Consider the following 14,756-nt stretch of genomic DNA (forward strand, 5'->3'; position numbering starts at 1 on the left):
CTGCCAGTCTATTAATCTAGTTTATACTATAGATCATGATATTAGACTAAAGCCACTGAATTATATTGTGTTGGACACTCCTAGAAAGCTTTTGTGGGGATGGTTTCAGATTTGTAAGGTACTGTTCAATGAGACTACATAACCTATTATAGGAATGCTATTTGACTCTATTATTATTGTAATATATTTTTTAAATGTAATGTATTCCTGTGATGGAAAAGCTGAATTTTCAGTGTCACATGATCCTTCAGAAATCATTCTAATATGCTGATTTGCTGCTTAAGAAACATTTCTTATTATTATGCTGCTTAATATTATTGTGGAAACCGTGACACTTTTTCTCAGGATTCTTTGCTGAACAAAGTAAAAAAAAAAAAAAAAGGCATTAATTTAAAACATAAAAGTTTTGTAACATTATAAATGACTTTTGATCAATTGAATGCGTCCTTGTGAAAAAAAACACACAAAAAACGTACTGACCCCAAACTCTGTGTGTGTTTACATTCAATAACTGAATTTTGTTTATTTTGAATCTGACTCATTTTGCACTTAGAAATCTATTTATATTCACTGTATATACATTGACTTAAAATTTGGCTGTACTGGTCAGGTCGGATTGTGTGAATCATGCTTTATTTTATCAAATGAATTATGCTTATGTCATACAAATAGTTTGTTTATTATGTCATATGAAACAGAGATGAAACAGATAAAGTTTGATTTCCAAATTAGGGAAAAATGCTGTGTGCTTATGTGCTTATAATTATCTTTATGCCTTAGATAAAAAAAAAAACCCATTCGATTATTTTTAACGGTTTTCTTTTCTTCACTTTATTATTTTGTATAGTACTATATCTTCATTTGTTCTATTGTACATTGACAGCTGTTTAAAATGTTTTTTTTTTTTCTTCTAGTGGTAATTGCCCTGATCCTGGTGACCCTCGCCCTCTGTGGATTCCTGTTGTACCGATACCTGTGCCACAGTAAGGGTGTTTACAGGACCGCAGGTGAGCCGGCACCAGGAGTAGACCCAGAACAGGTCTACAACGACACCGTCACTGACAACAAGAAGGAATACTTCATCTGAACTGCTCGGCATCAGAGGGATTCAACCAATGATCTGGCTAAAAATGCATGGATTGCTCCAGACATCTAAATAGTCAATGTAGAGAGGTTTATATGCAAGGACATATGGGACATAAGCCACTAGTCTGTGCTGTGGGGAAAGAATGTTTAGTTGAATGGATACAGTTTGAGTTTGAGTTCAGTTTGAGCCAGAAGTAAAAGGAGTTGTTTATTCATGATGTCAATAAGCTCACCATCGATTTTGATATGGTAAAGTTACTCTCAGTTACTGGGACAATCTTTTTTTTGTTGTTGCAGTAAAATTGTTATGCCTGTATATAGTTTATAGTCCAATCCAAACTGTATATTCCCTACTTCAGCAAAAATGACACGAAAGTTAATACGCAAGAGTTATAATTGGAATTATTTATCAGTTATTACCAGGTATTATTAGAACTCTGCTAACATTAGCGGTAAATGCTAGACATTAGAGTTACCGTACAAAGTTGATTTTGAGTCAAAAGTCACTTTAGTGTTAATTTGTGGCGTTTCAAAGTTACTTTTTCCCTTTGACCATTAAGCGTGGCTTTTTATTATTTATTAATGGCGCCATTTTTAGAAGGAGTTTTTTTAAATGTATGTTTTATAATTCAAGTTGTGTTTTTGTTACAAAGCCATGCTGTAACGGTGCCAAATATAATTATCTCTTTCATTATTTGTAAAACAGACAGATGCTGATCATAATGTCAAACACATATGACACTGTATATTGTTTTGTGCAGGGTTACAGTTGTATCTTAAGAAAATGAATGTAATTTATATCGGATTCTGAGTCATCTTTTTTTTTTTTTTATTGCTCTATCAATACGTTACTGTGGTTATTGATGATAACACCATGTCAAATACAAGTGGCTAGTTCAAATTTGCAAGTACAACTAAAATTAAGATTTCATTTGTCTACAAGAAATCAATTTCCATGCAACTATTTTCTAAAATAATTAAGCCTCTGGATTGTAATTTACAACAATAATCAATTTCCAAGATCTATATCTGGCCTTGCTTTGGACTAAATGTGAATTTCAAGAGAAACATTTGTTGTAATCTGGAGATAAACCTCCACATGAACCAGTCAGAAGACAAAAATTTCAACACCAAACGTTGAAAGACATATTACAACACAGATGGTCAAAATTCAAAATAGCTTTTATTCTAAATTTTGTTTTATACTTAAGGTTTAGTATAAAAAAAGTTAAGTGCACCACATTTTTCACTGGAGATCATTTTGTCATGTAGCAAACTAGGAAGGACCTCGGTTCCTTGATGCTGCAGTATGCATCCATTATAACCCATCACAATTGTTTTATATTATATATATATAGAAAAAAAAAATGAAAAGGGTTCCCTGAACTGTAGTGCCCACAAAGACGTATATACCATCCGTGACTGTCATGGTATTGAGGCTCAAGATAAGCAGTGTATCCGCTACATTGCATACACAAACACACGGTGGCACATGCCAAGATAAAATGCTGCGCTAAGATTGAAACAGATAAAGAGTTCTGAAGACTTTGCCCTCATGTTTTTTTTGCCTTATGTTATTTTCATAACAAAGTAAAAATAAATGAAATGAGATTTGAATTAGTAATAAAAAGTCAGGTTAAGGAATAACCAGGTAACTAAAATAACAACCAGGTAACTAAAATAACAACCTAACTTACATGAGAAATCACAGGAAATTATATAAATGGTGCTAAGGCAATGCCAGCATACTAGGCATGTTTTTTGTTTTTTTTTAAGTCATCAGACTTTTTATTTTTTTATTTGCAGATAGAAAATCTACCTGAATTTTTTTATTTTTCATATGGGCAAAACCGTTAGAACTGTAGTGTCGGATACCCAGTGATGCACCTGATACACGTAAAGCCTAAAAAGTAGCCCCATTTGCCAAGCTAGCATGAAATTCCCTATTTTTTTTCTTTCTTTTTTTAATCAGTCAAAAAAAAAAAAAAAAATGGTATAATGACAAAAAAAAAAAAAAGGGATACCAGTGAATGTATGGAGAATAAACTCAAGTGAGCATTTTTAAGCATTTCACCTCAGTATTATCTAGCAAAAAAAAGCAGCATTTTAAATTACAGTCACATATAATACAGGTAACTGCTACAGAAGTTGTAGTGTCAAGCAGAAAACAGTTGCTTTTGAAGGGCATTCTAGCACTGCTGGGAATAGAAATGAAGATTTAGCAATTAAATAAATTATAAGAGCAAAAAGTGGTGGAGACAACTGCTGGTGTAACTCAGTGAGGTTTTCCTTTTATGTCAGGTATTTTGAAAAACATTTTGTGTCACGTTACAGATGTGAGGAAAACTGTAATCCCTTGTGAAACATTAACAAATCAACACCACAATTTCTCAGCCGAACATAAGCCGTTGTATATGCTACTACGTATTACCGCGCCGCTTTGAATAATCATCAATGCAGCAGCAAGTGTAACCGATGCTGTTTTCGTATTTAAAAGCATATGTACAAAAGAAATCGGCAAAAACATTTCAGAATTGGTTGACAGTGCACATAAATTAATCTTGTAGTACTTCTAAAAATTTTTAACAATGATAACTTTTTATTAAGAACAAAAGGACTGAAAAGTGCATGCAGAAACATCAAGATGCAACTAGGAAACATGTATATATTTTTCAACACAAGTTAACCCCCTACAAAATGCAGTCACAGCAGTGGTGCGCTCTACCTGGTGCGTGACACCTGCAAAGCAATCACCATCATCTAAATATGATATGTTTACTTATTTCAGTATGAATCTGAGTGCAGATGTACTTTGACAGAAGACTTACAAAAAGCAAAAAGCTTTTAGTGCATTCTAGTCCAGATCTTTGGTACAAGCAGCTCCCCACAAACAAACAAAATGCTTGATGTGCCAAACAATTTTAAATACTGAAAATAAATCGTCTCTTGATTAAGCCCTGACCATTGTAAACAACTTTACCTTTGTGGAAATGCTAAAGAGGTTTGTGAAGAAGCACATAGAGCTGGAACACACGAAACACACTCTAAACGGCTAAATGTACAGCTCTGGGTATCCGACATAGGAGGGAAAATATTGAGAAAAAAAATTAAAAAGTCCAACTTTTGTTTGTCTTGTTCGCTCTCTCTTTTACTGCATTTAGGTTCATTCTTATGTAAATTCCTTTGCTTTTAAATAATGGTGCAGTTTTGGCACCTGATAATATTTATATACGCTTGCCCAAAGGTACAATACGCCACCGCCGTTTGAATTTGTAAACACGTCTTTCTCTTTAATTTAGAGCGCCTACGTCCACATTTGACAAATCTGACAAGACCTTAATAATGATAGGAATGAAAGGCTTAGTTAAGCGTACTATTCAAAGAGAACGTTTCAAGTGCATAGCTACTTTACACAGATGATCAAACTGGCTTGGTAGTTCTCTTGGCATGATCTCCGGCTCAAGAAAACCACCAAAAAACTAGAAAATGTACTATAAAATGAAGCCAAATGAAGTTGTAAGAGGTACGCCAGTGGCAATAAAGGTAAAAATGACCTGGTTTTCACCTTAAAAGTTGTCTTAGCCAACCAATAATTATGATAGATGACAGACATGATCACTAAAAATTCGATCCTACAAATATCATGCACTTTTGAAAGCGGTTTTAATCGTGAATACGCAATAACTGCGTTTTTACACAATTATATCAACAGCGGAGTATTGTACCTTGAGTAAGGGGCTCTAAAATATTACATTCCATTAGATTAAATCAGTATTGTGGCTTAGCCAAGCAGCCCCAAGGGAGGCAGGCGTGGGAGAACAGGTAAAGGGAACCAGGGAGAGGGAAAGGAGGGCTTCGGTCCAGGCCCAGGGTGATGCTCATTGTTACCAAATGGTGTAACCGCCGCTGGAGCCGCCCATGAAAAAGTTGCCCTTGCGTTGTGTCATCACAACATTTGCACCTTGCATGGCCGCCATCTGAGCAGCGTTAGGGAGGTGACCAGGAGGTGGAGGCTTAAATACAGAGACAAATATGTTAATTAAATACATTTTCAGCCACAAGAACATTTAGTAAGTTGTAACTTATAGGATCTCAGAAAAGACTGAACCTACAGGGAGTTTCAAATCGACTTCCTTGAACTAAATGGTTCTCTCGAGTACTGGGACAAAAGAGTACATACATGGCTACAGAAGTGCAAAAACGTTGGGAGGGAAAAAACTGAAAGAATTGGCGTTCTGTCAGTTCCGCCTAACCTCCCAAATCAAAACGGCGTTGTGTACAGGTAAGAAAACTCAGAGGTATAATCTGCAGTTTTCACGAAAGCCCTGGAGCTGTCAAAACTTTTGCTGGACTGGACATTTGCTGACAAATAAACGTGAATTTCTCGGCCCACGTAACATGGAGAACGAGTAAACATTGTTCATTTACATATAAATATATTATATATGAATGGATGGATATTACTTCCTGGCTAAAATACAACAGGTTTACTGTGAATACTCACAGGAATGGAAGCACTGGTGCCAGGCCCGAAGCGAGCTCCAGCATCAAATCCACCATCCATCATGACGGTGGAGCCAGGAGGGTACATGGGTCCCATTTGATAATAAGCCATTGGGACACCGGAGGCCATGGCTCCCATTGGCACAGTCTGAGCATGCATGGGCATGTACATCTGAGTACCAGGGTATGCTGAGGTCATTTGGGCCATCTGTCCAGGGGCTGGGGGAGGAGCCATATACCTGGGCTGATAAACCTGTGAAATGCAAAAACCCTAAAATGTTATTTTCCTTCATGTTATTGTTGAAGGAAAATGTTATTGCTTCATTTTTCTCAACGTCAAGTAATTTGTTATAAATCTAGCATACTGGCTAGAATATCCCTTTCCTTTGGGACTATATTAGCGATCACACCAATGCACAATGCTGTTCTGTTTATTATAAGCACACGCTGCAGTTCAGTTATCTGCCGCTTTAAATGCCTACCTCAGTAGTATCTTTAAAGCAAGATGGATTCTGATTGGTTCTTGTCAATGTTTTTTTATCACATTTACATTTACATTTATTCATTTAGCTGATGCTTTTATCCAAAGCGACTTACAATTGCTATATATGTCAGAGGTCGCACGCCTCTGGAGCAACTAGGGGTTAAGTGTCTTGCTCAGGGACACATTGGTGTCTCACAGTGGATTCGAACCCGGGTCTCTCACACCAAAGGCATGTGTCTTATCCATTGTGCCATCTTTATCATTATAGTTATCATCCTTGGTGTGAACGGGCCTTAATTCATTGCTTAAATTGCATTGTCTGTCCGAGTGGTGGCACTTGCATCACAACAGATGATTCATCAAAAGCAATTTCCAGATATGATGCATTTTCTTAGAAAAGGAAGGAATCTTTAGCATGCAGTCTTGAGTAAGGGAACGTGGATTCTTGAGTGTTAAAGGCAGGGTAGGCGATTTGTTCCAGATTTTTATTTTTTTTATGCTGGTTGAAAGTCTCTTCACATCCTGATAGCAAGTTAAATGGTCTAAATGCATTTATATATATATGTGACCCTGGATCACAAAACCAGTCACAAGTCGCACGGGTATATTTGTGGCAATACATTGTATGGGTCAAAATTGTCGATTTTTCTTTTATGGCAAAAATCATTAGGATATTAACCCTCTGGGGACCAAAAACGCGCCCGCGCGTTTTGCTCGTTTTTTTTTTTAGCAATGAAAAATAAACACAAAATGCTCTGTTAATTTTGATCTTTCATTTTCGTGTAATACATCAATCGATCCTGTTCAGTTTCTATTTTTTTTCTGTATACTCACAATACAAATAAAGTGTTTTGCTTTTTGACAAATAAAGAAAAACTAACATGATGCTATTTCTGCCTTCTCTCTGTCAGTAAACTCCCATTTGAAACGCGTTCGAAAATTATCTATAACTCCGCGAAAATTCAGTCAAACAGGCAAACAGACCCACGGGCATAAAGCTTGAGATCGCAGCTTTTAAATGAAGTAATTTATATAAAAAACAAATATTATCAGCTTCTGTAATCTGTATAAAAAGAGAGCGACTCCAGTCGAGCTCATTAGGAGCCATTCAAAAGTAATTTGACCACGCCCCGGAGAGCGCGTGCTATTCAAACGCAAATTCTGAGAACCATTTCAGTCTGTGAAACGCCCCCACATCAGCTGTAAACAAAGAGGCATAATATAGCCTACCTTATGGAGAAAATTTTCCGTGCTGATATGAGGAGCAGATCCCGCTGAGGAGTGAGGTAGGCTAAGTTATCCTTTCTCAAGTGTTAATGTGGAATAACGTTATGGAATAACGTTGTAGGCTTATGTAAACAAAAAGATGAATCGCGTTTCTATAATATGAATAGCGTTTCTGTGAGATGAATGAAGGGTACATATTTGTAAAGACTGTTTAGCCTAAATATGAATCGCGCGTCTGTGTGTGAAAGAATAAACTGCTTTTACAGTTACAGTTACTGCGTTACAGTCAGGCGAAGTATGAAAGACAACATTTTGTTGACTAGATTTGGGTACAGTTTTTACTGTAGAATATACTGTCACATCAAATAAGCTTTTCTGCTCATATATATAAAATACTATTTTGTCAAAAATAAAGTCATAGACTAAGATGTTCCAATGTTGGCTATATTCAAACTAATGAATACATATGATAAAATGTAGGCCTATAATCTTTTTTTTTTTTTTTTACAAAGAAAGAGTACTTTTTTTGCAGAAATATTGCTGAAATTGTAATTATTGTTGTAATTGTAACCTTTTTAATAAAATAGCAAAACATATTTACAAGATAGATGTAAGCAAAATCTTAAATGGTCAATATAAGTCTTCTTCTAAATATATAGGCTATTTTGTCCTTTCATTGTGGCTCAGTCAGTGTCACACCTGAATGAATGGCTAATTATGCAGAGTCATTATGCAGAGTGGGTGGGACTGGGTAATCTAAGGTGTAAACTACTCCTCCCCCTCGCATATTGGCTTTCCAAGCAAAACCTGTTTTACACCATTTAAATCAATGTATTTTTTTTTTGTGAACGATAAAGCAAGACTATTTTCACATAATTTTGAAGCTAGAACTCCAAGAGAAAACATCCATTAGTCAAAAGTCTTGTGGGCACATATTTTGTATGAGTTTTGTGGTCTTATTTCAGCAACTTTCATTTTTATTTTTTTAAATAACCACGCATAAACATTATTCTCTTAAAAATACAAACATCTACATACATGTTGCTCGCATATTATGGTAGGCCTGTTTGTGCTATATAGAGTGAATTTACACCTTTGCCATTAACATGTTTATAAATAACTGAAAAAAGCACAAATGTCAGAGCATGTCAGAACATCTCAAGGGCCCCAAAAACAGCTTGGTCCCCAGAGGGTTAAGTAAAGATCATGTTCCATGAAGATACTTAGTAAATTTCCTACCGTAAATATATAAAACATTTATTTTTGTGAATGCAGCAAAATCACGAACATAAATGGACAACTTTAAAGGCGATTTTCTCAATGTTTAAATTTTTTTGCACCCTCAGATTCCAGATTTTCAAATAGTTGTATCTCGGCCAAATATTGTCCTACCCGAACAAACCATACATCAATGGAAAGCTTATTTATTCAGCTTTCAAATGATGTATACATCTCAATGTAAAAAAATGGACCCATGTAACTGGTTTTGTGGTCCAGGTTCACATATATACCGTCTGTGGAAGGCGTAGGACCTTAAAATGCTCGTCCAATCATTGCATTCAGTCCGAATGCAGTGGTACGATGTCCTACCGGCCTGACAACGCATGTATTTCCATACTTCCGTTTTCACACGTCATCAACGTGTTTCATGCTATGCAGAGTTGTAGACAGTCACAGAGCGCCAAAAACAAAACAACCAGCTTATGATGCGTTTACGCCATAACTACTGTAATTTGGAAGAGATTGAAACCTGTGACATTATACTCTGAGAGGTCTGTGACTTGATGGCAACACTATCAACACCGAAATTAATCTGCAGCAGTCAGGTGGTACAGGTGAGTGCTCTTTAAGTTGTTCATGTTCATTATTATTGTAATGTTGACATGAGGTTGTGCCATCTCTCATCTCGTGATGCTTTGCAAACTCTGCTGTGTGCGTTCATGTGTTTTGGAGGGTGGGATCTCATGCTTTCAAAGCTAATTTGCTATTGCTAGCCGTTCTGAAAATTGCCTACCCTACCTTTAAACTCATTTAAAAACATGTTGCTATCTAATATAATACTTGATTAGTGCACATTGTTCTAAAGGGCATTTCCTACTCCTTTTTTTACTATAATGAGATATTGCACATTCACATGACCAGACAGAGAGTAACTAGTACTGGTAACCTCAGAGTATGGGGGAGGGGCATCTGGATATGGAGACACCTGAGCAGGGACTTGCATAGCAGGCGGGTAAACGGATGCTGTGCTCTGCTGAGGGTAAACAGCTTGTTGTGGATATGAACCTGCATGGACACAAAGCAGAAAAACAGTCAAATCAATATCACGACAGAATCCTATGTTCATTTACTGCAAAGAGAGTAATATTAGGGTTATATACTAAAGATATTGACCAAAAGAAGTCTTCTTTAAAGTCACTCTTGCTTTTTCACGGAATACTGCAATATTTATTATAAATGATTTATCAATGCACATCATCATTTTTTTTATTTATGTGCCCTCATAATCTTTCATCAAAATTACATCTCTGCAACAACATCTCTTCTCTGATGATGCGTTTACTGGCGTGAGGGCAGGACAACCTGTCACTCACATGAGATCGACCAATAGCAAAGCACAACGTTCCAACCATCCAATCAATTCCCGATGGACAAAATAAAGTCCCGTTCTCCATTTTTTCTTGTTCGGGAAGCTGTTTCACTTGGATATGTGTCACAATAGGGAAGAAAAAACGATTGCAACTTCTGTTTCATGCCGAAATGTGGATTAAATTAATAAATTAATTTAAATAGAACACATTATCATTTTTTTTAATAATTAGAATTTTTGTATTGTACACAAAATAGCACATTAAAATATAACACAATATACATATCTAAAAATGAAAACGAGAATAGAAAAATAAGAGGCAAATAGGCCAGTCTTAGCTGACTGCTAAATTACAATATATAATAAGAAAATATGCATATCTAAAAATGAAAACGAGAATAGAAAAATAAGAGGCAAATAGGCCCGTCTTAACTGACAGCTAATTTACAATATAAAGAATCAGACAAACTGTTCTTAAAACCACAGTATATTGATGAAACACATGTAAATTGTATTAATTAATGATTAAACGGAGGCTGTGAGCGTGTCGTTCTCTTAATGAGGTCACCTTTCTAATCACGTCATCGCGCTGTAGCAGCGAAGCTAGTTAACGTTACCCTTTAGCCGTTTTCATCTCAAAACATTAGCCAGTCCGCTGAAATCTGACATTCCCACGTAAAATATTACAGTGTCCGTCATTAGGTAGTCGATGATAGATGTTTTAGGCGCATAATCCATAAGAGTTCAGTATGTAAAAACCGTTAGTTATGTAAGTCGGTTATGAAGGCTAACGTTTACTCCATTGGTAGTTGCTAGGAAGCGGCTAAGCAAAATAGCAGAAGATCGGAGTTGATCGAGTATTTACCTTTGTTGTTCATTGTTCTTCACTGTAGATAAAAGATTCTAGGGGAAGAGAATTTCAACAGACCGAATTCTGCGTTTATTTGACAATAAATATAAGGGTTACTCAAAGTTCCTTGTCTTTCTTGCTCGTTACTTCCTTGTTTTCGTCTGGCTTTCCTTTGAGTATATTTGTGTTGGGAGGGGCTACGTCATGCTAGCGTCAGTTTTTGGACGCCACTCCCTATTAAAGAGAAATACATGTCGAAAATGAAAGTGTCTGTAAGCCCCACTTTATACTATAAAAACAAATGTAATACTAAGTTATATATACAATATAAACTATATGATATGATACGCTGCTTATTTATATGTAAAATGGTTGGATGAGTAGGGCAGAATTTATCTCAAAGGGAAGTTGTCAAAATGGGCGATATCTCAGAAATTGTTGGCGTTTGTGTAAAAGTCCAGTTAATGTGTTTTCTCTAGCAGCGGTTTTATGTTGTTTTCAATTTAAAAGGCATAGTTAAAATGGCTCTTAAATCAAAAAATATATTGTAATAGCTGTTAGGTAAACAAGTAGGCCTAAACATAATACAACTACACTTGCATTTTCAGTCAAGAGTCAATGATATTATGAAGATAGATTTTAACTGAAAGGTTGGACTGTGGTTTCAGGTTAAGGGTATTATTCATAAATGTTAAGCAAGGGCAAGTTTTATGTGTAATTTATTCATTACCGTTTTTGTTTTATTTACACTTTTCTGAAAAGCCAACAATACATCCTTAAAAATAAAGGTTCTTTATTAGCATTTATGGTTCCATGAAGTTGCTTTGACATCCATGGAACCTTTCCATTGCACAAAAGCTTCTTTATAGTGGAAAAGGGTTCTTTAGATTATACCAAAAAGCTGTGAAAGCGGCCAAATCTAAATACTTTTCAGACATCATTGTCATAGACCTATAAATTCTGTTATAAATCCCTCTGTTGATTTTCACTTTGATGAGCCAGTTATAGTTTGTGAACATTTTCTCAGCTACTTAACAAATAAGTGATATCAGACAGCTTATTGTCCCCTCAGATTGTGATCCCTGTATCCCTTCTGTCTGTACTTCATGTTTTAATGATTTGAGCCAATTTCTAAACTCTCTTCAAGAACTTAAGCAATTAATACCTACTATGTCAGTATGTCCTCAACTGATATTATTCCAATGCGCTTACTGTAACATTCAGGTTTTTGATGCCATTGGGCCATGTGTTTTTATCTATAATAAACAAGAGTCCCTCTGAAGGGACCGTTCCGAAATATTTTAAGCATGCAACTGTCAAACCCATGTTGAAAAAGCAGAATCTTGATGTGATCTCATTTTAGGCCTATTTCTTTTATATCTAAAGTTTTAGAGAAAGTAGTTACTGCTCAAATTCGAGTACAGTGGTGTGTTTGAAACCTCCCAGGTTAACCTGGATAATGACATTATCTGTTGATTCTGAACTCTGTAGTGCTTTCGCTTTTAGATTTAAAGGTGCAGCATTTGACACTATAGACCACAGTATTCTTATGCCTTGAACACTGTGTGGGTATTAACGGTTGTGCCCTAAATTGGTTCAAATCCTATTTGAATACTAGCCTGGCTAACGTCAGACCTTGTCTCATTGAGACGTGGTCTGGGAACCACATGTTCATTTTCTCGTATTTGAGGCCTGGTTTACGAATGCCCAGAGCCGTTTATTGGGCGCTACAAATGTCTATCAAATGCGCCTGTACGTAGCTCATAGCCAATCGTTTCAATTATACCAGTTGACGTATGTAGAGCGACAGAAATTCAGCGAGGAAGAAGACGAAATAAACTTGCGTTCTAAACTACTTAGAACACTATCTAAGGCTGCATCGAAAGGTAACTTTGCGTCTGATGCCATGTTGGATCCATAGATATAAACAAACTGCTTCGGTGTGTCGCATAGACGTCGTCATCGTCTTGCTGCTCCCTCCCTGTTCTGTGATTGGTTCCCTTTTTGAGGGAAAAATCTGGTCCATGGTATCCAGGCTGCCTAGCAGCGTGAATAAAATCGCGCTGCGCGCAAGGCAGCAAGGAGACACCCAGGCTATTTGAATACTAGAACTTTATCAGTCTGTGTGGACAAGTGTTCATCCTCCAAATCAGTTTTGACCTGTGGGGTTCCCCAAGGATCTATCCTGGTCCCCATTTTGTTTTCTCTATATATGCTCCCTCTGGGTTTGATTTTTAATAAACACATTTCGTTTCATTGTTATACTGAAGACTCTCAAATCTATGTGCCTTTTAAGTAAAATGACAACCATGGTTTGAGCACTTTAATCTCTTGTGTGTCAGAAAGTAAAGCATGGATGTCCCTACATTTCTTACAGTAAATCTCTACGAGTGTGGCAGTTGTGTTCGAACCTCTAGCTGTTTCTGGCAGCTCAAATTAAGTGATGGGTATGGCAACATATGTTAAGCCCTCTGTTAAAAATGTGGGTGTTGTTTTTGAATCTGCTTTGAAATTTGATAAGCAAGTAAATGCAGTATAGTTAAATCCATTATCTTTCAGTTAAGACCCCTTGCCAAGGTTAAGAGTTTTTTTGTTTTTTTTTTACTTTTGCTGAGTTTGAGAGAGTAATATATGCCTTTAACTCATCTCGACTACTGCAACTCAATTTATATAGGCCAGGGGTGTCCAAACTTGCTGCTGGGCTGTGTTCCAGTCCACTTTTAGACATGCACTTGCGAACTTCCCTAAGCACTTCCCCTCGGGGGAATCCCTGCCGCAATTTTGAAGTGCGTTCCTCGTGAAGTGGACGAGGGAAGTTTATATGGACAGACCCTCGCTCCATCGATTTTGACCGAGGGAGCAAGTCTACTTCATATGTACACTTCACTTAATTTAATCAGAAACTCTTCCTGTTCCCTCGATCTAGGCTAAAGAAAAGAGGTGACCAGGCTTTTGCCATAACCGGCCCTAAATTGTGGAATAGCCTACCGCTTTCTATTAGAATAATCTTGATAGAATCTCTTTTTAAAGAAAAACTTAAAACCTATCTCTTTGAGAAGGCTTATAATCTTCTGGGTCAATGGGGTCAAATGGGGCTAGTCTAAGCTTCAATTATGTGTTTATGTTGTGTTTTACTGTCATACTGTTGTACGTATTCTAGCTTTTTTTAATTGATATTGTTCAGCACAATGGGCATCTACAGTTGTTTTATTGTGCCTTATAAATAAATTAAGACTGAGTTTACAATCCCAGTTACATTGTCAACATGTAATATGAATTCCTGTCTACCCACAGGGTTAGTTAGTTAATATGGAATGATTCTGCACACTTGATGAACCTAATATTGCATAAAAATATTGCCCAAGTATGCCAAGCAGAGCAGAGGTTTCATTAAGATCTTTTATTTTAATTGCAATATTCAACCCAATAAATTACATATTAGACTTTGAATATGAATGGTAATCCAAATTTAGTTTTGCACCTGTCTGATTAAATTAAATGCATTTTTATGGGTGGGTCCACACCCCTAGGCAGTATAACCTAAATATACATTTAGTATAAACCCCTTGTCAGACCTGCATCTATGCAGAAATAAAACAGGGCAGGGCTTTGTTAAGGACCATTTGATTATCACTTTCGATTGCCTTTTAACAGCAGTGTATACTTTTTAAAATTTTTATATCAGATGTATAAAATGAAACTGCTCTCTAATAGTTGGGGCCTGAATTGGATGTGAACCTAATTACAGATTCGTCTGTATTCAGCAATCCCTGTTCTCCTTTGAGCTCCATGGCAATATGCTGCTAATGCATGCAAATGGAAGTGTTTGCCAGCTGGCTTGGCAACGGAGGAAAGATACGGAGTGTGTGCAGAGACACGGTGTCTCTTTAAGCTTGTTCATTACAAAAAATAAATAAAAATAAAATAAAAAGGAATGTGCCTAAATCAATAAGAATCAGTACGCATTTGATTTTTTTTAGATTAAAAAGAAAGCCCATTAAAGTGCAACGTTTCAG

At 36.4% G+C, this 14,756-nt stretch overlaps 1 protein-coding gene across 1 annotated transcript; it reads right to left on the reverse strand.

Annotated features, from left to right (window-relative positions):
• Positions 1-2,250: 2,250 nt before the first annotated feature.
• Positions 2,251-10,921, reverse strand: dazap2 (DAZ associated protein 2). The gene is made up of 4 exons (XM_082146291.1): positions 10,756-10,921; positions 9,468-9,586; positions 5,591-5,842; positions 2,251-5,099 (listed from the first exon to the last, which is right to left on the reverse strand). Exons 1-4 carry the CDS (start codon positions 10,766-10,768, stop codon positions 4,971-4,973), a joined length of 513 nt encoding a protein of 170 aa, XP_082002417.1. The 5' UTR covers positions 10,769-10,921; the 3' UTR covers positions 2,251-4,970.
• Between the last annotated feature and the right edge of the window lie 3,835 nt (positions 10,922-14,756).

The sequence above is a fragment of the Leuciscus leuciscus genome (assembly GCF_965113295.1).
Source record: "Leuciscus leuciscus genome assembly, chromosome: 18".
NCBI classification, from domain to species: Eukaryota; Metazoa; Chordata; class Actinopteri; order Cypriniformes; family Leuciscidae; genus Leuciscus; species Leuciscus leuciscus.